Source organism: Entelurus aequoreus, linkage group LG21, assembly GCF_033978785.1.
Source record: "Entelurus aequoreus isolate RoL-2023_Sb linkage group LG21, RoL_Eaeq_v1.1, whole genome shotgun sequence".
Lineage (NCBI taxonomy): Eukaryota > Metazoa > Chordata > Actinopteri > Syngnathiformes > Syngnathidae > Entelurus > Entelurus aequoreus.
The window spans coordinates 24,424,412-24,450,400 of NC_084751.1; the positions used below are offsets into that span (position 1 = coordinate 24,424,412).

General features: G+C 37.7%; 2 protein-coding genes across 4 annotated transcripts in view; one reads left to right on the top strand and one right to left on the bottom strand.

The window, feature by feature from the left end:
* Positions 1-6,485, top strand: part of pstpip2 (proline-serine-threonine phosphatase interacting protein 2) — a 22,826-nt gene extending 16,341 nt beyond the window's left edge. For 2 of the 3 annotated variants that reach the window (XM_062031244.1, XM_062031245.1), the window contains exons 12-13: positions 2,099-2,168; positions 3,165-6,485. In XM_062031244.1, coding sequence (XP_061887228.1) covers positions 2,099-2,168; positions 3,165-3,249 — 155 coding nt within the window. In that variant the 3' untranslated portion in view covers positions 3,250-6,485. The remainder of the gene's footprint in view (positions 1-2,098; positions 2,169-3,164) is intronic. The other variant, XM_062031246.1, reaches the window with a different exon arrangement.
* On the bottom strand, positions 3,044-25,982 carry dhx29 (DEAH (Asp-Glu-Ala-His) box polypeptide 29). Its single transcript, XM_062031233.1, has 28 exons — positions 25,392-25,982; positions 23,781-23,854; positions 23,582-23,695; positions 22,739-22,868; positions 22,534-22,676; positions 22,317-22,460; positions 20,534-20,660; positions 20,303-20,464; positions 20,057-20,225; positions 19,859-19,979; positions 16,171-16,554; positions 15,836-16,093; positions 15,583-15,726; positions 15,333-15,509; positions 15,131-15,271; positions 14,915-15,059; positions 13,639-13,759; positions 13,477-13,561; positions 11,514-11,602; positions 10,158-10,286; positions 9,960-10,035; positions 8,611-8,835; positions 8,411-8,547; positions 8,243-8,333; positions 6,027-6,323; positions 5,785-5,916; positions 3,937-4,033; positions 3,044-3,837 (listed from the first exon to the last, which is right to left on the bottom strand). Exons 1-28 carry the CDS (start codon positions 25,570-25,572, stop codon positions 3,782-3,784), a joined length of 4,149 nt encoding a protein of 1,382 aa, XP_061887217.1. The 5' UTR covers positions 25,573-25,982; the 3' UTR covers positions 3,044-3,781.
* Between the last annotated feature and the right edge of the window lie 7 nt (positions 25,983-25,989).

The following is a 25,989-nucleotide window of genomic DNA, read 5'->3' on the forward strand; positions in this document are numbered from 1 at the left end:
AGCGATATGAATAAAAATAATCTAAAACTGGTGAAGTTAAATGGAAAATAACTTTATAGTATAGTCACTGGATACATATAACAATTTAATACATTTTTTTTCTTTTTACATTTTTTTTCTTTCCATGATGGCACGTGAGGCCCCGCCTCACCTGCCTCCAGTGACTGCACGTCACTGATATATATATATATATATATATATATATATATATATATATATATATATATATATATATATATATATATATATGTGTGTGGCGGTTCATATGGTAAACAATTTTAACGTGCAGTACACGCCAAAAGTTTGGACACACCTTCTCATTCTATGCGTTTTCTTTATTTTCATGACTATTTACATTGTAGATTGTCACTGAAGGCATCAAAACTATGAATGAACACATGGACTTATGTGCTTAACAAAAAAAGGTGAAATAACTGAAAACATGTTTTATATTCTAGTTTCTTCAAAATAGCCACCCTTTGCTCTGATTACTGCTTTGCACACTCTTAGGATTCTCTCGATGAGTTTCAAGCACACCTGTGAAGTGAAAACCATTTCAGGTGACTACCTCTTGAAGCTCATCGAGATAATGCTGTATATATATATATATATATATATATATATATATATATATATATATATATATATATATATATATATATATATATATATATATATATATATATATATATATATATATATATATACATATATATATATATATATATATATGTATATGTATATATTTGTTTATATATAGGTATCTATACATATGCATATGCCTGTATATGTATATATAGGTATCTATATATGTGTATATATATTGTATAAACATATATACACATATATATATATATGTATATATACATATATATATACATACATATATATGTAAATACATACACGTATATATACATATATGTAAATATATACATATATTTATACATATGTATAAATATATATACTGTACATAAATATGTACTGTATGTATATATACATTTATACATACACATATATGTATGTAAGTGTATATATGTATGTATGTACTGTATATGTATGTATATATATGTATGTGTATACACACATCATTTTTAGTGCAAGAAGGAGCGCTCCGCAGGTCCTTTCTATCCAAAGCAATAAGACTTTACAACGCAACTTATGTGATTACTGTGATCTTTTTTCTTGGTGTGCAATACAGATGTTAGAGTTTTTTGTTTCATTTGATTTTTTGTCTATACATATTAGTGCACAATATGTAGTATTTATTACTTATCTTAAAAACCTGCACTGCCACAGCGTAATTTCCCCATTGTGGGATAAATAGAAGTGTATCCTATCCTGTCCTTCTCTACAAAGATATTATATGACAGTTACAATAAAACAGATTGTATGTGTTGTGTGTGTGTGCATATATATATATATATATATATATATATATATATATATATATATATATACATACATATATATATAACACACGAGCATGCATGCACATACTGTACACATATTTAATTTTTATTTTAACTATATATTTTGAATATGAATATACAGTATACTAGATTAAATAATTTACTTGCTTATGTTGACTATATAATTTTTTTCTCGTTTTTAATTTGACTGTTTTATGTTATTATTAATGCCTGATTGTATTGTTAACTCTTAATTGTGATTATGCTTCATGCCTGTAAGGTGACTGAGTGTTTTGGGAGGCGCCAATAAATATATATATTTTTTTATAAAATATATTAAACATTGAAATTCTAATATTTGTATGGAAATATACAATATTTTAAAAATTTCAATAATTTACTCTATAATATTAACTTGAAACAAAACGTTTTATGTAAACATATATACAATATATAATCATAATGTATGACAGTTTAATGTTTGTCATACAATACTTAATTAAGAAGTCATAAATACTGCTTCATTTAATATAAATAGTATAGTAGTAGTACTAACTAATATTACCGGGTAGTTATTAAAATGTAATAAATTCCATTAGCATTTAATTAAAATATATTATTTATATGTCATAGTACAATGGAATATAATACACAGCATATGGTAAGTGTATTTTCTTCCTGTATAACAGCTCCAGTCTTGTATGAGAACTTCTACAGTGGTCAGAGAGTTCCACCTCAGTTACCTCCACCTCTCATCAGGTAAGTGAGGGGGCGGAGCCTTCGCCTACCAACTATTGCACAGGTGTCAAACTCAAGGCCCGGGTGCCAAATCTGGCCCACCACATCATTTTATATGGCCAAGCCTGGAAAATATTCAGTCAACACAGCTTTTTATCTTTACTTACTAAATGTATATGTTCTTTCTATTCTGAAGGGAAAAAATGCATGTATTGCATGAAATTGCATATCTTTTAAACGTTAATATTATCTATAATTAAAAAAATATTCTATTAGCACATATTTCAAACCTTTTTTTTTTGTGAAAATAAAAATATTTACTGAAACATCTGTTTGAATTTATGATTAAAAAGCAAGTTATCAATGAAAGTACACTGTAAAAATGGCAATATATATTTTGGTAAAAAACTAGCCGCTCAGAAGCTAGAACTTTACCGTAAAAAAAAACTAGTAGTTTTTCCATTTACAATAATACACCGTAAAACAACAACCTTAGAATTTGTGTTAAAAATGGCAGCACAATCACCAGAATTGTACCTTAAAAAAATGTGGTACCGTTTTTTCATTTACAGTAATACACCGTAAAAACCACCATAGATTTTACGGTAAAAAAAAACAGTCAGCTCTGTTGCCAGAACTTTACCATTAAAACCCTGTGGTACCGTTTTTTCTACATACACTAACATGCTGTAAAACCACCATATTTTTACGATAAAATTCTGGCAACTGAGCTAGAAATTTTTTTACTGTAATATCTACAGATTTTTGCTTTACAGTGCACGTAAACAAATATAATAATCAAATGCATAGGCAATTGTATAATAATATCATGAGGCGAATCCTTATACATAAATATTCATTTATTATTCACTGTTACATTACTCTGAGGGCAGTCACAACTGCGATGTGGCTGACACCCCTGAACAGTTATTAGCTGTTTGTTGGTTAATACACAGGATTTAATTTTGGAACATGTCCCTTCATTTCTGTGTGCATGTAATGCATGAATATTTGCAGGGCGCACCCATCAACCCATCAAGGTAACAGAAAGATGTTTTTTTTCCCCCCCTTGTACTTTATCTTGACTTATGCTATCAGATAAACGTGTGCTTTGTATTGTAGCAGCAGACGTGCAAGACGAAGGCTACAGTGTTGTTCACTTTTGAAGAAATGGGCTGCGCTGCATTGGGCAATACCACTTTCTCCTGATCCAATATGGTATGCTTGGAAGAGTTTAGTGTGGAAAAAGGTCCTCCAAGACCTTTGGGATGAACTAAAGGGGCCGTGGCAATCATTCGGTACAACAGCTGTGAAATTAGACACATTTCCTTTCATTTTAATAGAACGGTGTCCCAAAAAGTTTGTACATATGGTGATTTCAATGAATCTTGTTTAAATAAAAAATGCTTTATTCAGGGCACGTTTGGCAATTGACAAATAGGGCTCAAATGTTGAGTTGCCGAGCCACAGCCTCAAAATGCTCTAGGATTAGAGAGTATATGTAAAGAAGAGTGGACCTACATCCTCTTCAGGCCGGCCCGGAGATGCTGACCAATCCTATTCAACATGATTGAAAGTTTTTAATACCAACAGTTCCTCATGTGTTCCATTAGTCTGCAGATGTGGTCTGGGAGTTAGCAAGATTGCTCTGATTGGATCAAGTTTAAAATCAGTTGGATGGTCCTCTCACCTTGATAGGGCAAAGAGAAATAGAGGGAAATACTGGGTTGAGTCATGCATGGGAGCGAGAAGAGAGGCAATGTTATGTCATATTATTATTGGGTACTACCTTCTAAACTCATGCGAGGGTTTTCAAGCTTCTTCTCCAGCAAAGAGTCTAGCAGCTTCCTCAGGTGTTTGAAGATCACGCCGATCCGCACAGGGGCCTTGAAACCAAATGTGGTCGTAAATAAAGGATTCCCTCAGAAATGACAGCTGACATTACAGCACATCACAGGAGTCCCCGTGTAACATGCAAATACGCCCTCTAGTGGCTAACAGCAGCAAAGGGATGTATTATTGTCAGTATAATCAATGCTAGTTTTAATCTTCTTACACCAACATTTCTGAAGTTTTTGTACATAAAAAAAGCTAACCTATAACAAAAGAGACGCACATTTCTTTATTCTTGGAGTTCTAATACAATGAACGATATAAAAACATTTGAGCTGAATGTTGACTAATACATAACAGCATATCGTAGCAGTCTATGTGAAAAGTATCTTTAAAGGTTCCATTAGAGCCATAAAACATGCAGTCTCAACACAACCACAATGTAAACCTTAATCCCATTTACAATGTGTTCTGATTTTGTCTTAATAATTCAAATCTGTTCCAGGGTCAAACTGCCGACATAAATTGTACAAGCAAATGCAGAAATAAGTTAGTCTTACTCAAAAATGCGCTAACCCTTAAAGGAGAACGACACTTGTTTTTTGTAGTTTTGCCCATCATGAACAACCCTTTGTTAGACAATAACGCACTTTGTTCCTTTTTTATGCATTCTAAATATTGAAAAACTGCTAGTGAGAGATGGCTAACAATGCAGGTAATTGAGGCTGAGATCTAGTCCTCCTATAAAGCCCTCTAAAATCCATCCAAATACAGTTTTATAAACATGTTGTAAGTATGTATGTAATGTAGTAACAGGCACATTTAATGATAACATGTAATATTAACAGTATTTTGCTCATTTCAAGCTTTACTGTGACTTCTTCCCTGGGTGCATTTATATCACAGAGCGCATAAAGTAGGTAGCATTTTTATGCAACATGGAGATCACTTTCTGTTTATGCTACCACTTATAACAGACTTTGTGAGAGCCTTGGAGGGTTATCATGTAGCACTATAGCTAAACGCTTCAAATAAGTACATAATATAAGCGTGACTTACAATGCCCGCTTTCACTGGGATGGCGACTGATGGAATGGTTGTATCTTTCAGCACATTGGGCTCTCCTTCAGCTGCTAAATTCAGAATGACCCTCACTTCTCAAATAAAAAACGCTCCCTAGCAATGGTTTTATGCTGTGTTCCATTAGTTTAGAGACAAGCTGAGAACCATACAGAATCAAGTTGGTAGCGTGTGGATTTTCAAAGTTGATCAACTTCTCGGCTTGGTGCCACAAACTTCTCGTGTACGTGTGAGATGCATGATTTATAATGTAGCATTAACCCTTCTAAACTCAAAAGCAATGCAGAAGCTGCTCAAGCTTCTTTTTCTTTATTTTATGGTAGGTTGTAACGTAGCCAATATTTATTAGCAGCTCGAGCTAGCTAGTAGCTGGCTACTCGCTAGTGGTCGTAGGCGCAGTCTCAGGAAGGTGATGTGTGCAAGAAAAGTAGTTCCTAGGTGTTAGTTCTTACAATAGTAATGTCACTATAGCTTGGTTAATATGCAGGTCACGGTGTGTAAATTGAAAAATGTTGGTGTTTTTTTTAAAAGCGCTTTATAAGCGGAGTGGATGACATCAAAATACCTGCGTTGTTAGTTGCCTTGTACTAGCGTTTTTTTAATATTTAGAATGGACAGAAAAGAGAAAGTGTGTTCTTATCTTACATAAGGATCGTGAAGATGGGCAAAACTCTAAAAAAGGGGCAGTTTTTATTAACCTACAGCACTCCCTCATGCCTGTTACCTGGAAATGCATCCATCCGTCCAGCGTAATAAGTCGCTCTCGGTGCTGAACATCAATGTCGCCTCCAAACAGCAGCATTGGGAACGGAGATATCAAAGTGGTGTCTCGTAGGTAGATCTTGGTGTACTTCACCTTTAACATGATTTACTTTGATTACTTCATGAGAACTTGACCTTTATTTGATTTACTTGGAAAACTTAATGATATAAGTACAATAAATGCGGTGAAGAACATGCTCAAACCTTCTCCTGGTAGAGCAGCCATCCGTGCGTCTGCAGGTTGCGGTTGACGGACGAAGGATGGACCTGGGCCTTGCCCTGCGGGGTCTCCGCCGAACAAGCCACCCGCTCCAAAACGTCCACGGAGGCAGTGCAGAGGATCCGCGCCACGCTGTCGTACAGGCCGGCGGTCAGAACAGAACCCAGCACGGAAAGCATCTGCTTGGAGGCGGCGGGGGGCACGGCGCGCGAGGAGACGGGCCCGCGGAATGAGCAGAAGCCCGCTTGCTCCATCATCCTCATCAGGTCGTGCTTCACGTCCTGCGTGAACACAAGAGAGCAGACCTGCTCACTGGACACTTCATTACGTACAATAGCACAAAAAAAAAGTATTTTAAATTGGTGTTATTTCAATTCAAAATATGTTATATTTTTGTTGTAATTATGAGAAGATTAAAATGAATTTTCAAAACAAATGTCAGAACAAAATAAGCAGTGAATACATATTCATCAAGAAAGTTGTTAAAATATAGCTGTGTTCCGATATAACTTTTTCTACTTCTGATACAATATCGATATTGGACCTTAGAATATTTGCCATTACCTATAATAATCTGATACGATATCAGCATGAATCATAGTACATCATTTTATTGTTTTGCAAGCCGATATAATCCGATATTTGTTTTTCTTTTGCTGATATTGGACCGATATTAATATCTGATCGAGAACCCCAAATTAAATATAAATTAAAATAAATATTAATAGTAAACATATTGATAAATTATAAATAATAAATAAATGGGTTGTACTTGTATAGCGCTTTTCTACCTTCAGGGTACTCAAAGCGCTTTGACACTATTTCCACATTCACCCATTCACACACACATTCACACACTGATGGCGGGAGCTGCCATGCAAGGCGCTACCAGCAGCCATCAGAGGCAAAGGGTGAAGTGTCTTGCCCAAGGACACAACGGACGTGACTAGGAAGGTAGAAGGTGGGAATTGAACCCCAGTAACCAGCAACACTCCGATTGCTGGCACAGCCACTCTACCAACTTCGCCACGCCGTCCCTAATTAAAATTAAATTAAAATACATATAAATACATGCTGACTAGAATAGTTATCTCTTCAAACAATTACATGACAATTACTAAGTCAATTATACATGCATTTAAATGATAATTAAACTATTTTTCAAATGTATTTTATAACATTTAATAAAAGAATAGGAAATAAATACACAATTATTTATTATATATAGATTAATTTGTCATTGTGAAATAATTACATTTGATTCAAAGCAGTGAAAGGTAAACCAATTAATTAAACAACAAAAAATACTCAGAAAATAAATTATTTAATGTATACTTCATATCCGCACTATACACATGCATTATAAAAATTAAATACATAACAAAATATATATTTAAATATCTGTTTAATATTTGTTTCATAAAAAATAAATAACTTTAGTCAGTCAGTCAATGTTTATTTATATAGCCCTAAATCACTTTAAAAAAAAATCCCTAATTATTACTAAGAATCAGTTACATGTATTTATACAGTTATTAAGTTAAAATAGAACCATTATAATAACATCAGAAAATGGATGGATGACAACGGGATTTTTCTACTCTGCTCCAAACCCGGGGTGGACCGCTAGCCTGTTCATCAGATGGGGACATCTCTACGCTGCTGACTCGTCTCCACTCGGGATGGTTCCTGCTGGCCCCACTATGGACTGGACTCTTGCTGATGTGTTGGACTTTCACAATATTATGTCAGACCCACTCGACATCCATTGCTTTCGGTCTCCCCTAGAGGGGGGGGGGGGGGGGTTACCCACATATGCGGTCCTCTCCAAGGTTTCTCATAGTCATTCACATTGACGTCCCACTGGGGTGAGTTTTCCTTGCCCGTATGTGGGCTCTGTACCGAGGATGTCGTTGTGGCTTGTACAGCCCTTTGAGACACTTGTGATTTAGGGCTATATAAATAAACATTGATTGATTGATTGATTGATTTAATTTTGTACATAATACACATTTATTTTATAGTCTTTGGTCATTAAAATTCAATATGAAATAAATACATTAAAATGTATGTTTCATGAAAGTATATATTTCTTATATTCACTTTATAACTTTATTTTACATTTAAATTAAATATTAATATGCATTAACTATATTGGTGTCCCTAATGAAGTGTATATATGCCGCGGTGTGTGTCTTGCCTCTATGGTAGTGAGAGCTGCGCGATTGAGGAAGTGTTTTCGGCAGAAGGACATTTCTGCTTTAAGTCCTTCCTTCTGGGAGTTCTTCCACCTAAAAAAAATAAACAAAATCATGTTAATCATGATGATAATAATCAAAGGTTTTGTTTGGTGCAAAGAGCTCCATACCCTAAATATGCATTGTACATGGTCATATGATCAGAGTTGGCTAACGCTAGCGCCGCTTTGGCCAAGTTGGCTTCCTCTTTCCTGTTCATGGGCGTGGAGAAGGGAGACTTCTCGGCGATGGCAGCCGCGATGGTCGCCTGCAACACATCGGTCACACATCGCCCGCCAAACACAGTCATATCAAACCAAAGACGACATACGATTGGCTCCAGGCAGCCGAAGATGGCGCCGTAGATGAGCATCTTGCCGATCTTGACGTTGACGGGCAGGTTGGCCAGATGCTGTCCCAGAGGGGTGAGGACGTGACTGGTGGGCTGGCAGGCGCCAATCTTCCTCAGCAGGTTGACGGCGTTGCTGACTGACTGAGGCTGAGGGGCGTCCAGTGCACGACTCAGGAAGTCCTCCGGGGAGCCGTACTCGCATTTCTAAGCACGAGACACAAGTGAGCAACATCTCAACCAAAAACACCTGAAGTTTACCAACATGTTTTGCCTTAAAATGAAACAAAACATGAAGGCGAAACTATTTTTTTTAAATATTTGCCAGAAAAAAAGTGTTTAGGAGGAAAAAGTGTGATGATAACCATAGAACAGGAAGTGTTATGTGTTACAACACAGAAAAGTGTCGGCTTAATAAAATATTAGCAATACTATTAACTAACTATCACAATGTTTATTAATTTTAGCGATAACAATAAACGCAGTTTTATTTTAATTTGTTAATTATATTGTACTAAACAGTGGTGAACTTATTTTTTCACTTGTCGGACTGTTAAAAATGTAAACATGCTACTAAAGCTGCCAGAAGTTTCATGATGATGAAAGTTTGACCCAGGAACGGACCAACTCATTACACCGATGGGTAAGAACAGAGGATCCATTTAATATTACAACAAATTGAAAGTTTGTGTTTCTATTTGAAGACAAAATGAATTTCTTCAGTACATTTCAAGACCAATTTTTAAAAGCAAATGATTATTAAAAGGTGTATATACTCCAATAATTAAACAGCAGTATTTTCATTATCATTACATTAAACCCTAAAATTTCCACCAAGTAGGAATTGTAAATCAAACATGCTTATAGTAAAGAGCATAAAACCTTTCTAAATATGTTTTTAACATTTTGAGAGCCCTGTAGACATAAAATAACACCAACAAAGTCACCTTTACACTCATAAAAAGGCAAGACTGATTGTTTTGGTCTCCTTTTGTGGAAATACTGCAGTACTGATATTTCTTGTTCATTTATCCATTTTTATGCTTGAAAATGCTCAAGTCAGGCTAAAAATACATGTAATATACTTTCGAAAAATACAAAAAATGGGATGTAATGAAGCCACGAATTTTGAAGACTGTTTTTCTGTAATTGGTTGCAAGAATATTTTTTCTACAAATTCATAAAAAACTAAGACACTATTATTTCTAATGTGTGCATATATTACTATAATGTTTTTTGTTTGTGGGCGCAGCAGATATAATCTTGCTGGGTGATTACTTCCTGTTTCTTTTTTAGTGACATGTGAACTTTGTTCCTTTCGAGAATATCACCATAATATGAAGACACAGCTCCTCCAGAGGGACCCGTAGTATTTCCGGAATGGAGTAGTCCATGAATGCATCAAACCTGAACAAAAAACATATTCATAGATGCAAACACAAACAATCTGTCCCAGGGTCAAGCTGTGACCAGTAGAAAATATTCTAACAAATGTTACCTGAATGTAATTGTATGTCGTATTTATTGACCTGTATTTTGGGTAGAGTCTGAAGCAGAAGCCGTTGCGGACCCGTCCTGCTCTTCCCTGCCTCTGGAGGGCGCTGGCTTTGGACACAAAGGTTTCCACCAGGGAGCTCATCTGGCTGCTTTCATGGTACCTGAACGCCACATAATAAATAATAATAAATACAAAACCACAATACAATCGTTATTGGAATTTCTATTTGTAGGAATGGGCAGCTTAGAATGCTCTCTCTGAATGTTTTGAAATCCTGTTTCAAACATGTCAGTGTTTGTCTCTTTTATTCAGACTGAATCAACTGCGCCTCAGCAGGTCGCAACCAAGTACTGCATCCTTCATATTCAAGCACAGTGGAACCTAAATTCACAAATCCCTCTATTTGCAAACTTTTCGATTAACAAACCATCAGATGGAGCAAGTATGAATCCGTGTGTGAACCAGGTCTGTGTGTACGAATGCTTCATTAGTCATGCCTGCCAGACAAAACCGCAAGGCGTGTCATTGTACCGGAGGCGGAGCTCTCTCCTCACTTTCTGCACAGGAGACATACTAGTCACGTCTCAGTGCTTCAGTATGTGTGCCTTTTGTGTGATTTTTCCCCTTTTGACAAGTTTTATCCATTCTGCTAACTCAATTTAAATCCCAAAGGCCAACAAACAGTCTTGGAAAATGGAGGGAATACCTGTGGAGTTAAGACTATTTGCGAGGAGTACTGTACATTAATGGCGCTCGCAAGTAGGAGGCAGTATTGACAGGCAGGCTCCGTACTACAGAACGTTTTAATTGTGAGGTGAACAGACTTTCCTGAAATACGATGCTATAACAGACTTAATTCACAGGGAGCAAAAGACACTGTTATAGACCACGACCCCCGTCTTTCGTTCTCCCTATCTACTCCCTTTTCCTCTGCTCCTTGTGGGTGGATTTAACTTTTTTAAATGTTTATTATAGAAATGTTGTTGTTAAAGTTAAGGAGTTTTGTGATTTTGATAATTTTTGAGGGCACCCTAGTGGCTTCTGTGTGTGTGCGCGTGTTGGCAGAGCACGGCATACAAGACTGTTCAGCTTGTTGTTTTGGGTTGTTAATAAAGATACAGTTGATTCGTCACCTCCTTGCTATGTTTGTTTGATATAAAATACTGTATAACACTTTATATTGTGTTTAAAGTGTAAACAATTTAAAATATGGACTTTTGTTGAGGCTGGAACCCATTATTCATGTTTACATTGTTTCTTATGGTGAGTTTAACTGTGCATCCCTATAAAAACTTTAATTTACGAACTCTGTTCAAGTACCAATTAAGTCCATAAATTGAGATTCCACTGTACTGTATTAATAACAGTGCATGCGCACGTCTCTTACTTGTTTTCCTTAGTTTTTCCTGTGTCAATGACAAAAACGACATCAGGAATTGTCACGCCCGTCTCAGCAATGTTAGTCGACAACACGATCTAAAAGACAGAAGAAGAAAAAAAATTGATTAATTAATAGAAATTGTCCTTTCAAGTACCAGTAGAGTGGAAAAACAAGTTGCCTCTATTTTGAAGCTATTATCATATATATATATATATATATATATATATATATATATATATATATATACTGTATATATATATATATACAGTATATATATATATATATACTGTATATATATATATATACAGTGGGGCAAAAAAGTATTTAGTCAGCCACCCATTGATTGTCAATGGGTGGCTGACTAAATACTTTTTTGCCCCACTGTGTATATATATATATATATATATATATATATATATATATATATATATATATATACTGTATATATATATATATATATATATATATATATATATATATATATATATATATATATATATATATATATATATATATATATATATATATATATATATATATATATATATACTGTATATATATATATATATATATATATATATACTGTATATATATATATATATATATATATATATATACTGTATATATATATATATATATATATATATATATATATATACCGGGTATATATATATATTTAGGGATTTATTACACCGAAAGACTGACAAAGTTTGCAAATAAATAGATATGATCAAAATAGTATCAATCTCACAGAAATTCCCAAGCCTTTTTGAGCGATAATGAGGGCGGCAGTCACGTGATCGCGTGATGTAGATGTAGGAACCGCAGATCCCTTCTTCTCCAACAACAATGCAAATCATGCAGACTTTGTGAGAGCCAACAACGATTACTTTGGGAAATATGATGATCCAGAACCTTATATTGTTGATCCTACATATAAGGAGTATGAGCTACAAGTTTTAGAAGCTCTGCTAAACAGATCCAGCTTTAGTGAAACACTAAGCATCATGTAGCAGTATTGCTAAGTGCTAAACAAGAAATACAAACGACAAACTTCATAAAACGATAGCTTACTGTACACTGTCTGCTCTTACTTCGATGACGACTGATAGGATGTCCGTATATTCCCGTTTATATGAAGGATTAATTGTGATGCATATGAAGGGTTAACGTGGAAAAGTCTCCCTGCAGACACCGTCTTCGGTTGTGTGTTTGTCTCCATCTCTGGGTATACACTGAATGTCACAGATGAACAACTTCTAGATTTATGACTAAATCCTCCTAATATCCAGATGAGAGACATGATTTACAATCTAAAATAACTTTGACAAGCCAAGACGATGCGGGAGCAGCAGGACATCAAAGTACAGCAGAGGGCTACTTCTGTCTATATCATTGCACCGCTAAAAAAATAGTCCGTCTGCGTTAGCCCTTCTAATAACAACATTGCTAATATTTGGTTAATATTCAGGTCACGATATGTATAAAGAGTATTGTTGGCGGGTTTTGTGGGCAAAATAGAGAGCCCCTATTGACTACATTGTTAGCAGACTTTTTATGTATTTATTTATTAAAGACTTAGAATGAATAAAAAAAGAAAAACACATGTGTTCATGTCTTATACAGTATAAGGATTGTGAATTGTGCATTTCTCTCTAAATTTTGCATATTTCCAGTATGAATATTCTGATACTATGGTTAGAGTGCAGAAGTGTTACTACAGTGACGACACTTTACGGTAATTACCGAAGACGTTCGGAGTGAAATATTCAAAATGGCCGACTGAATTTGCGGCATTTTGTGATGTTTAGATGGTATTTTTACATACTTTGCGGATTGTAAATACACTTGAATATGGTTTAATAGATAAACTTAAACACAACTAAGCATATAAAGTCAACTTGTTTTTCCACTCTGCTGGTACTTAAAAGTTGATAATGTTTGTGTTTCTATTTGCCAGGGGAAGTACCTTCCTGACGCCAGATGGGGGCACCGTAAAGGCCGCTGCCTGCTCCTTGGATGACAGCGTCGAGTGGAGAGCGACTATTTTGTACCTTTAAGTACAGAGTTACAAGTGATGCATATGTTGCGTTTTGGATATTAGTTTGCTGCATTTGTGTGCTGCCTTCACCTGTTTTTGTCCTTGAACCTCTTGTCTGATGACAGCAGGTCGTAGCTCTGCTGGATGTGAGCCAGACCAGGCAGGAACACCAGAACAGCGCCATCCAGTTGTGCAAATTGTGGAGATTTATCTAGCACAAAACAAAATATTCCACATTCTGCCTTTGCAAAGATAATAATGCTTACTTGCATCAGACTGAGAACTATGGTTAATGTTTTCCAAAGTAGCTAAATAAGATAATATTGTACATAAATACACAACAGAACACATTGTTAAACAAAAAAAATGTGGCCCATATGAGTTTCATCATTAAGACCCATGCATTGTGTAATAGGACATTAAAATAGAAAATATCTAAATATGCAATTGAGAAATAAATTAGGATTGCCACAAATAGATTTGACGATACCCAACAGGCCACGTCATTGGAGTGGACAAAATGGACGTGGTCAAATATCCACCACGGTGGATGTGGCCAAACGTCCACTACAGAGGTCATCAACAAATGTTCAGCCAAGTGGACTTGGCCAAATGTCCACCCCAATTGACATCAACAAATGTCCTCCCAGTGGGCATGGCCAATATCCACTGTGTTGGACGTGGCTAAATGTTCACTTTAATGGACATCAACAAATGTCCACCCCAGTGGACTTGACGAAACGCCTCCCCAGTGTACATCAACAAATGTCTACCACAGTGGATGTGGCAACAATGTCCACTACAGAGGTCATCAACAAATGTCCACCACCGTTGACGTGGCCAAATATTCACTTTAATGGACATCAACAAATGTCCACCCCAGTGGACTTGGCCAAACGCCACCCCAGCGGACATCAACAAATGTCCACCTTAATGGTTGTGCACAAAAGTCCACCACAGTGGATGTGGCCAAATGTCTACTACAGTGGACATCAAAGTAAGCCACAATACTGCAAAGTACCTTATTGACTCAGATATAAGACAGCATTTTTCCCCTAGAAAAAAAGTCAGGTCAACCATTAGGTAGCGCCAAAAGACTTCTACTCAAGCGATTTAGATCTTTTTTCCCATTGCACGCACGCAAGTGACCAGGAGACACGCAGCCGGGGCGGAAAAAAGGTTTAAAAGGTTGTTAGCAAGTTAGCAAACAGAGGAGTCATGATGCTAATTTAAAGATAATGGTGATCAATAACATTGGAGATTTAGAAGAGGACTTCTTACGATCATTAATAAACAGGCAGAATGTTAGGTAAAGCTTTCATATTCGATTCTCCTCCACACATTTTATGGCCTTAAATAAGCATACCGAGGTAGTTGATGAGCTCCACCAGCAGGTCCATGTTGATCTTGTTGGGGTTCATGTACTGCAGCACCTGGCGAGTCCTGCTGCTGAAGTGGTCCAGGTCAGGACCCAGGTCCCATCCAGAAGAAGAGTCCCTTATGATCACTTCCTAAAAAGCACAACCCAGGAGATGAATGCTTGTAATAAACAAGAAGAGGAGTTACTGACCATGAACGTTACCTGGTGCTGTGATGTCTTTCCACCTTTTTGGGTGACGACGATGCTTACTTCCTCTTCCTCTTCCAAGATTCTCTGGCAGTATTCCGAGTCCTTCTCCAGGATGTATCCCGTCTCCTCCACTATGTCCTCTAAGTGGAACACCTGGAAGCCCAACAAGTTTGAGTATCCTGCACTTAGCTAAGTTTTTTTTTTTTGCACTTACCTCCACTGGGAAGGTTCGCCCCGGAATGCTGACGACGGGGCAGTGGTTGAAGTAGCCGGAGAACTTGTTGCAGTCCACCGTGGCGCTCATCAGGATAAGACGCAGGTCAGATCTCCTCAAAACGACGTCTTTCAGGATGGTCAGCAGGAAGTCGGACTGGACGCTGCGCTCATGCACCTGATTAAGGCGGAGATGTTGGGGATGGATGAAATGGGAGGAGGTCCGGAAAGGTGGTCAGTTTAGAAAGTACCTCATCTACAATGATGTGGGTCAAGGAATTGAGGTGTTTGTCGTGCTGGAGCTTCCGTAGAAGAACTCCGGTGGTGCAGTACAACAAGCGAGTCCATTCCCCCGACTGGTTCTCCATCCTGATCTGGTAGCCGCACAGCGACAACTAACAAGAAGAAAAACACTCATTATTTTCTGGAACAAATGTTATGAAAATGTGAAAGCAAGGACGTTGATGTTGATTTTTTTTTTAGTCCAGAATATAGGAATTTTACCTTGGACGCCGGTCCGTCCTCGCATCCCAGCTCCTGGCTGACTCTGCAGGCCAAACTCATGGCGGATATTCGCCGGGGCTGCGTCACCACAATGTTGCAGGGCTCCTCTCCGAGCAGCATCTCTTCCAGGAGAAACTGCGGGATCTGCGTGCTCTTCCCGCTGCCTGTCTCGCCGGCCACCACCACCACGCGGTGGCGCTGCAGGGCCTCCATGACGCGGTGGCGGTGCTGGAAGACGGGTAGCTGCTCTCGATCTGCCTTTAAAAAAAACACATAACTGTATTAGCCTATTTAAAAGAAAGTGGATGCTCTTTTTCAGTATAAATTAGTCTTACCTGTAGTTTCTGTGCCAGTGGGGACTTCCTCATCTTCATGAGGAGCTCTCTGGCCGTCTGCAGTGCTTCTTTGTTTTTCTTCCCGACTCCTCTACTCTCCACATCTCCCCCTCCTCCTTTTTCAGCCATGTCAAGACCAGCCAGGTTCTCCCAGGACTCCTCTGGTTCTTCATCCCCACCTCCGGCGAGCACGACGTGGCCATCAGATCCATTAGAGCTCTGCTCACAGTTCTGCTGCTGCTTGAGGCGGGTCAGGAGTCGGGCGATGAACTGGTCCCGGGGCTTGTTGGCGGCGGTGCGGCTCTCTTCCTGCTGCTGCTGCTCGCCATCCCTCCACTCCAGCCACACGTCCCGGTAGGTTGGTGGCAGGAGCTGGTGCACTGACTGAGGATGACAGAGGGATTAGATTATTTCATGCTGGCATTAGAATGTTAAATTAGCAGCAAACATTGACCTCTGTTTAAAGGGGAACTGCAATTTTTGTTTTAAATGTTGCCTCTCATTCACAATGTAAGACAAGAACACATATGTTATGTTTGTCTTTTTTGTATGCATTCTTACATCAAAAGCTTCCATCATTGTTTCATATACATGCTGGAAGTATATATGCAAAGTAGTAACAGGCACATTCATAATAACATGTAATTTGTATGTATTTTGCTCGTTTTAAGCAAAGGGCGGTATATTAATCTCAGAGACATAACATCGTTTATTTTTCCCTTCAACAACAAAAACAAGCATCATGCAGCAGTATTGCTAAGAGCTGAACAAGATATACAAACTTCAGACGTAATAAAATAATCACACACTGTACACGATCTGCTCTTACTGGGATGCCGACTATTAAGATGTTCATATCTTCCCCTTTAGATGAAGAATAATCATAATTCTCACAGAGGGTTAAAAAAATGCCGCAAACAAGCGTCTTTTTGTGTCTTTCTCGCCATCTCCGGGTTTGAGTTGAATGTCAAAGTTGACCAACTTCTTGGTTTATGGCCACAACCTTCCACTATCCTGGTGAGAGGCATGTTTTTTAATCTAGCATTAACTTTTACCAACTCAGGCGATGCAGCAGCTAACCGGCTCAGTATGTCAATATAGCAGCATATGCCAATTTAAAAAATAAGTTTGTTGGAGTAAGCACTTATAATAACGATAATGCTAATACTTGGTTAATATTCAGGCCACAACATGTAAATGGAGTATTATTTATTTATTTGTATTATTTTTATTTATTATGTAGAGGGCTGTGTGGACGGAACAATGTACTTCCATCAGCTGCATTGTTAACCACCTCATAATGGCCGTATTCGACAATTAAGAATGCATAAAAATTAGAAAACGTGTTCTTGTCTTACATAGAGATTGTTAATGATTAAAAATTCCCCAAAAAGTGCAGTTCTTCTTTAACTACAAGTTAAATTTCGTAATGGGAATCATTGAGTAAATATCTGGAAAAAATTGCTAAAATTGTGTTCAATTAATTTATAATTATAATTTATAATTAACTTTGAAATAGAAAAAAAATTGTGTTATTTATATTTTTTTGTTTTAAGAAAATGTAATACCTTTACATACTGTAGAACTACTGAGAGGGACAAGCAGTAGAAAATAGATGGATGGATGGTATTCTCAAGTATTCTAAAAAAATCTATCATGAAATATTAAAACATATATTTTTTTAAACTGTTATTTTAAAGTATTCTAAAAAGAATTATTCTAAAATATAATATAATTATTTTTAAATTGGTATTCACGAATATGAAAAAAAAAGGAAATATCAAATAATATTTTTTAATTGGTGCTCTAAAGTATTTAATATATATATAGGGAAATATTAAAATATTATTATTATTTTTTAAATTGGTATTCTAAAGTGTTCAAAAAATTATATTCAGAAAAAATATTATATTTTGAAATAATAATAAAAACATACCTTAATGTAATAAAAGTAGCCAAACTTTACCTCACTTTAACTACCAGCTAAACGTTGTAATATGATTAATTTGGTAAGACAGTATTTGGAAAAAAATGGTTCATCCATCCATCCATTTTCTACCGCTTGTCCCTTACGGGGTCGCGGGGATTGCTGGGGCCTATCCCAGCTGCACATGGTTAAATCTTATTAAAATCATAGCTAAACTTTGAAATAGACAATTAATGATATATTATTTTTTTCAAGAAAATTGGTGTTCAAATAATTAATATGAATTCTAAAAAACATATTGTGAAATAATAAAATTGTTTGAAATTAAATTACAAAGAAAACATACCATACTTTACGAAAAGTAGCCGAACTTTACCTCACATTAATTACCAGCTGAACTTTGCAAAATGAATAATTTGGTAAGATAGTATCTGGGAAAAAATGGCTACAATCTTATAAAAATTCCATCTAAGCTAAACTTTGAAATAGAAAACAATTGGAATTTTTTCTTATTTTTTTCCTTTTCAGAAAATTGCTATTTTAAAGTATTCTAAAAAAATATAGTGAAATATAAAGTTTTTTTTTTACAATTGGTATTCTTAAAAATAATAGTGAAATATAATACAATTATTGTACCTTAAATTATAATACAAACATAAGTTACGTTGATAAAAGTAGCTTTACCTCACATTAACTACATTTTGTAATTGTAGTGGGTAAAACAATATATACTTCGACAAATACAATGTCATAATACTAAATAAATATTTAGTCAAAACTGATTCAAAGTACTGCGATGAGGTGGCAACTTGTCCAGGGTGTACCCCGCCTTCCGCCCGATTGTAGCTGAGATAGGCTCCAGCGCCCCCCGCGACCCCGAAGGGAATAAGCGGTAGAAAATGGATGGATGGATGATTCAAAGTAAAACATTGGATTCAATTCTCAATAAAATTGTATAAATTAATGAAAAGAACAAAATTAGACAGACCCAGCAGAGCATTTTTTTTCATATTCCATACTTACTCACTTATTCGATGATTCTGATAAACTTTTTTTTTATATTCTATTAATTCTACTTTTTTGCTGATTGTAAAGTGTTTTAAAGTTTTGATAAAATCACTTCTAAATAACATGTAATATTATTATTATGAAAACCAATTTTTTAAAAAAATATTTACAACATTAAAGAAAGCAATTATTCATGAAAAGAAATGTTATACAAGCTAACAACATACGGTTTCATCAATTCAATATGGATCTGAACCAGATTCAACTTGGTTTGACCTGTCATACACAAAGCAACTATGACATACATTTTGGGACTATCTAAATACACAGTCAATTAGGGATTTTCACTCATTTATCATCATAGGGATTGGGAAAATGATTGGAAGAAAACAGGAAATTACACCCAGACTTGCTGGAGCTAAGCGCCATCTGCTGGTTGCCTGTATGTACCTACTCAGTGGCCTAGTGGTTAGAGTGTCCGCCCTGAGATCGGTAGGTTGTGAGTTCAAACCCCGGCCGAGTCATACCAAAGACTATAAAAATGGGACCCATTACCCCCCTGCTTGGCACTCAGCATCAAGGTTTGGAATTAGGGGTTAAATCACCAAAAATGATTCCCGGGCACGGCACTGCTGCTGCCCACTGCTCCCCTCACCTCCCAGGGGGTGAACAAGGGGATGGGTCAAATGCAGAGGACACATTTCAGCACACCTAGTGTGTGTGTGTGACAATCATTGGTACTTTATGTACTACCTGTCCTTTCACCAGGGTGTACAGCGCCAACGTGGCTCCCAAATGCTGAGCCTGCATGCTGTCTTCTGTCAGAATGGTGGGACAGACTTCCAGGACATCCTCCAGCCTCTGAACACGCACCCTAAATTGAAAACAAAAAAAAGATATGCGTGACCATCATGCAAATGTTTGTGTGAAGAGATGAAAAGCAGCACTCACTTGCAGCGCCAGTATCTGCCTGCAGCCACCTTGTGGAAAGCCGGCGGGGGGCTTTTGGGGAGGTTTTTTCGCACCCAGTCGATGAGAAACTGTTTGGGGGACTTGCCGGTCCAACTGCGCGCCGTGTAGTCAAAATTACGAATGTCCTTTGGCTCGTTCTTCTTGGCGACTAGAAGGAGAAGTGGAGTCTAAAGGTCAGACTAAGAGAAAGTCTCCAGAATGTGTCTTTTCCCCCCCAAAATGAACCTTTCTTTTCTGTTGGGGGTTCTTTTTCAGGCTTCTCAAACAAACTGAAGCCCAGTTCTTCTTTGTCCGTGTTGACAGCGATCGTCTTCTTCTCTTTTTGGGGTGAATCCACTGCTTTTATGGCTGGATTGAACACAGGGTGTGACTCTAGTTGCTTCATTTCTGTTGATAGAAAACACATTAATATACTTTGAAACATCTTTCTTTAAAAAGCAGCAAAATCACGACAACCTTGTTGTATGACGCGTATTCTATCTTGTGCTGTCCGTTGACCAGTCTTGTCTCCTTTGGTCTTGGCGGCCATCGCCATTTCTTTAGCGTCGTACAATTGAGCTGTCAGGATCAAATACCTGTCATTCTGCAAAACAAGATTCTTATTTTATAGTTATACTCACTTGAAATCAGTTCTACAATATGTAAAGTTATTAAAAAAGGTAATTATGGCTTTCGGAACACGATGAGAATACAGTCAGAATATTACAATAATATTGTTTTAAAAAATATTATTTTGAGGAAAAAAATTGTGATAAAAAAAAATACAGACATATTTTACAAAGATCATAATATTAAAAATGTTGACATTTTACTAAAATAGTATAAAATAATCTTACGGCAATAAAGTTGCAATACTACAAGACGGAAGTTGTAAAGTCGCAAAATTAAGTCATAATATTATAGGAATAAAGTAGTAATTTAATGACAAAAAATATGATGTTATTTACGCCGCAAAAAAAAAAGATTGTTACAGGAAAAAAGTCGTAATTTTACAAAAATTAAAACGTTTAAGAAGTAGTTTAATGGCAAAAACGTCAAATGATTTACAATGACAACAAAAAAGATTTACGAAAATAAAGTTGTAAAAACATTTCTATAATTATTTTTTTGTACTTCACCAAAGTAAGGTAGTAGTTTAATGACAAAAAAGTTACATTAATAAAAGGGGAAAAAAGAAAACCCTTTAAAAGAATAAAGTCGTAATATTATAAGAAAAAAACATGTATGGCTGCCACGGTACTACACTCTCTCGTAGTTCTTTTTTTTAATTTCTTACAATGAACAAATTCAGGTCAAATTCCTTGTGTGTTAAACATAAATAAAGCTGCTCTGCTCTTATTCTGGTCAATTTTACCAGGATTTGTAGAACTTTAATTACAAAAATGTAATGTTAATTACTGGGCAAAAAAAAAAATATTACAAGAAAAAAAGAATTGCAGCAATTTAAAGTATTAATTTATGACAAAAAAGTAATGGCAATTACAGGTGGAAAAAAAAAATGTGGCAAAGTTGGTAGAGTGGCCGTGCCAGCAATCGGAAGGTAGCTGGTTACTGGGGTTCAATCCCCACCTTCTACCATCCAAGTCACGTCCGTTGTGTCCTTGGGCAAGACACTTCACCCTTGCTCCTGATAGCTGCTGGTTAGCGCCTTGCATGGCAGCTCCCGCCATCAGTGTGTGAATGTGTGTGTGAATGGGTGAATGTGGAAATACTGTCAAAGCGCTTTGAGTACCTTGAAGGTAGAAAAGCGCTATACAAGTATAACCCATTTATCATTTATTATATTTTTTTTTTTTAAAGGAATACATTCGTAATATTATAATAAAATTAAACATGAATATGACCAGTATAAAGTAGTAATTTATTGACAAGAAGGTAATGTTAATCATGGTAAAATAAATTGACTAAACGAGAATAAAGCAGTCGTAATATTACAAAATAAGAACAAGGAATTTTTACAAGAAATTTTAAAGAAAAATTCATATTAACAGAATAAAATAGTTATTTAATGACAGAAAATTCCTGTTATTATAAAAATAATTTTAAGATTTTACGAGTATAAAGTCAAAATATTAAGATACCAACATGTATAGTAAGAAATAAAATAATAGAAAATACTATCATTTTAATACAAACAAGTTTTAATTATTTGCACTTTTCCTTTTCTTTTCTTTTCTTCACTCTCTAATTACAACAATGAGAATAACAGTTCATTAGGACAACTCTTAAGTGTGCTTACCGGATCAAATTTTTCATCCAGTTCGGGATTGTGTCGCAACATCTTCCCTCTATCATCCTCCTCCTCCTCCTCTTCCTCACTGCTCTGCTCAGCGTACCTTAAGATCCAATCCTTCATGCGTGCATCATCATCCTGGACTGCGTCCTGGAAAACAAAACCCATACTGCACGTTTGGACGTGTGACAGAACACGACTGTCTTAACATTCACACTCAAACCTTGGTGGTGTCTCTGGACAGCGCTTTGGGGGTCGCCTGAATTGGGGCTGCCGGGTTCTGCTGCTGGGCCGCAGGCTGGAACATGGGCCGACTCCTCTGGTTCTCCTCTTGCATCTGCTGGGTGAAACCTTCAGGCAGCTCATCTGAAACAAACGAAACACTGAAGGCACTGAAGTTTGCAAAGGCAAGGGGTGTTTGTCTTTACCGTCAGTAAGGTTAAGGCAGAGCCAATCGAGAGCTGAGTGGAGATCGCCGCCGTAGAGCACGCTGCTCTTCATGGCCTCCTCTATGTGCTCCCTCTTGAAGTTGAACTTCTGCAGAGCCGTGTACAGATCCTGCAGAAAGCAAAGCATGCTTCGCTACACATCTGAAAATAAAGCCTGGGTCTCTGCCAGTCAGCTAGAGATGCTGTACGTTTGTTCAGCGAATAGGCTAACCAAGCATGATGCTGCAGTTAAAATGTTAGCAATGCAGTTTACCAAGCTAAGCTAACGTTCCGTTGTTGTGTGCAATACAAACCTGTGTGAAGTCGGCCACCCTAATCATTGCAAATATTTAAATAACACTGCCATTAGTTTGTGCTACATTTGTGGCGTAAAACATTTTCTTTGTGTCGTTACAGTTCCAGTGACATTATCCAGCCCCCCCACCGTGTCAAAACCTGCCTAAATTTGTCCCTTTTGGTTTGTGCTGAAAATGTGTTTTGTCTAACGTTAGAGTTTTTATGTTATTAACATTTTATTATTCATAACCAGCCCACCTACCTTGTCAAAATCTCCTCAAACGTGCCCCGGGCATTTGTGCTACAAATTGTTTTTGTCCAACTATTATAGCTTTGATGTTATTACCTATTATAGTTTTGATGTTATTAAAAATTGTAGTTTTGATGTTATTAACTATTATAGTGTTCATGTTATTAACTTCATTTTACACTTAATTACTGTGCATTTAGTAAAGGCTTCATGATGGCAACAGTTTGATACTGGAAAATTAATTTAACGTATGTCATTTTCTACAGTGACTCTGAACATAATGAATTGAACCTCACCAAAAGCTTCTTGTTGGTGAGTCTGCCTGAGACAGGCCCTTTGTCCCCGTTCTCCTGCCGGAAGTCATTGATCAGCTTGATGATCTTCTTCTCCAAGTCAGCTTGGATGGAAACCTGAAAAAACAAACAAACAAAAAACTCAGTCGCCATGTGTTAATCAATAAGAGCACGTAGGTGCCCGTCTAATTTAATAACTCACTTTCAGGATTGATTTATCCGAGATGCCGCCTGTGTCCACCTGGGCTGTGTTGGCAAGACTGTAGGTCTTTGGAGCTGCAAGAAGGAAGTACTACCCAGCTATTTTTCCATCCATCCATCTTCTGACGCTTATTAGAGGTCGGGTCGCGGGGGCAGCAACCTAAGCAGGGAAGCCCAGACTTCCCTCTCCCCAGCTACTTCGTTCAACTCCTCCCAGGGGTTCCCGAGGTGTTCTCAGGCCAGCCGGGAGACATAGTCTTCCCAACGTCCAACGTGTCCTGGGTCTCCCCCGTGGCCTCCTGCCAGTCGGATGTGCCCGAAACACCTCCCTAGGGAGGCGTTCGAGTGGCATCCTGACCAGATGCCCGAACCACCTCATCTGGCTCCTCTCAGCAGCAGCTTTACTTTGAGCTCCTCCCGGATGGCAGAGCTTCTCACCCTATCTCTAAGAGAGAGCCCTGCCACCCAGCGGAGGAAACTCATTTCAGCCGCTTGTACCCGTGATCTTGTCCTTTCGGTCATAACCCAAAGCTCATGACCATAGATGAGGATGGGAAGGTAGATCGACCGGTAAATTGGAGCTTTGCCTTCTGGCTTAGCTCCTTCTTCACCAAAACAGATCGATAAAGCGTCCGCATTACTGAAGACGCCGCACCGATCCGCCTGTTGATCTCACAATCCACTCATTCCTCACTCGTCAACAAGACTCCGAGGTACTCAAACTCCTCCCCTTGGGCCAAGATCTCCTCCCCAACCCGAAGTTGGCACTCCACCCTTTTTTGGACCATGAACTCGGACTTGGAGGTGCTGATTCTCATCCCAGTCGCTTCACACTCGGCTGCGAACCGATCCAGTGAGGGCTGAAGATCCTGGCCCGATGAATCCATCAGGACAACATCATCTGCAAAAAGCAGAGACCTAATCCTGCAGCCACCAAACTAGATACCCTCAACGCCCTGACTGCGCCTAGAAATTCCGTCCATAAAAGTTATGAACAAAAACGTTGACTAAGGGCAGCATTGGCGGAGTCCAACCCTCACTGGAAACGGGTCCGACTTACGACCGGCAATTCGGACCAAGCTCTGACACTGATCATACAGGGAGCGGACCGCCACAATCATTCAGTCCGATACTCCACACTCTCTGAGCACTCCCCACAGGACTTCCCGGGATATACGGTCGAATGCCTTCTCCAAGTCCACAAAGCACATGTAGACTGGTTGGGCAAACTCCCATGCACCCTCAAGGATGCTGCCGAGAGTATAGAGCTATTTATGTACATTATAATATTTTATGTAAATGTATAGGCTCCAACACCCCCCGCGACCCCGAAGGAACAAGCGGTAGAAAATGAATGGATGGATGTATATTAGAGTTAGGACTGCAGGGCGGTTTCTAATATTTAGACGCTGTCACTGCAAAAATACCACCACAATATCAAATATACTTGGTGGTACTACTGTAACTAGTAAGTAGGTATCACTATCAGGTTTTTCAGGTGTGCCTAATGTTGTGACCGATGACTATCGTTGTTTTGATGAATTAGGCAAACACTAAATACATATTTAAGGATAAAACCATGATATATTGCCGGGTAGATGTTTCATATCACCTTTAGACTTGGTGTCTTTGGCTGCTTTGCTCAGCTTGCCGTTCGTCTCCTGCCTCTTCGCCTCATCTGTCGTGCTGTTCCCGGCTGGAGTAGCACCAGCTCGGCCCGCTGCCGCAGCTCCCCCGTAGGCCGTGGGAGGAGCAGCAACCCCCGCCGAAGATTTCTTTTTCTTTCCACCCATTAAGACACCCACAAAAAAAACAATGGTTTATGCGCTAGTGAGGAGAAACCGCGTTGGTACTTGCGTCACCTCGTCCTTCTCGTCGTCGAGCTCATTCACGCATTATTTTTAGCCACACGGCCACCGTAGTCTGCGTTGCCAGATGGGGAATGCCACATGCTCGCAATAAAATTTACATTTATCGTTCATACTCGATTTGACATAAACATTACCATGGACTGTGTATGGTATATCAATGTTTACTTAAAATAAACTAACAGCACTGTTACCACTGGCAGAACAACGCCCAATGTGTCTGTAAAGGAGACACCTAAGACAAGTACTGCATGCTTATCCTGTTTTAAGTTTTGTAGTAGACATGTACTGAAGGGGTTAAATCATCGTACATAATATAATTCCCGAATTTACTGGTGGTAT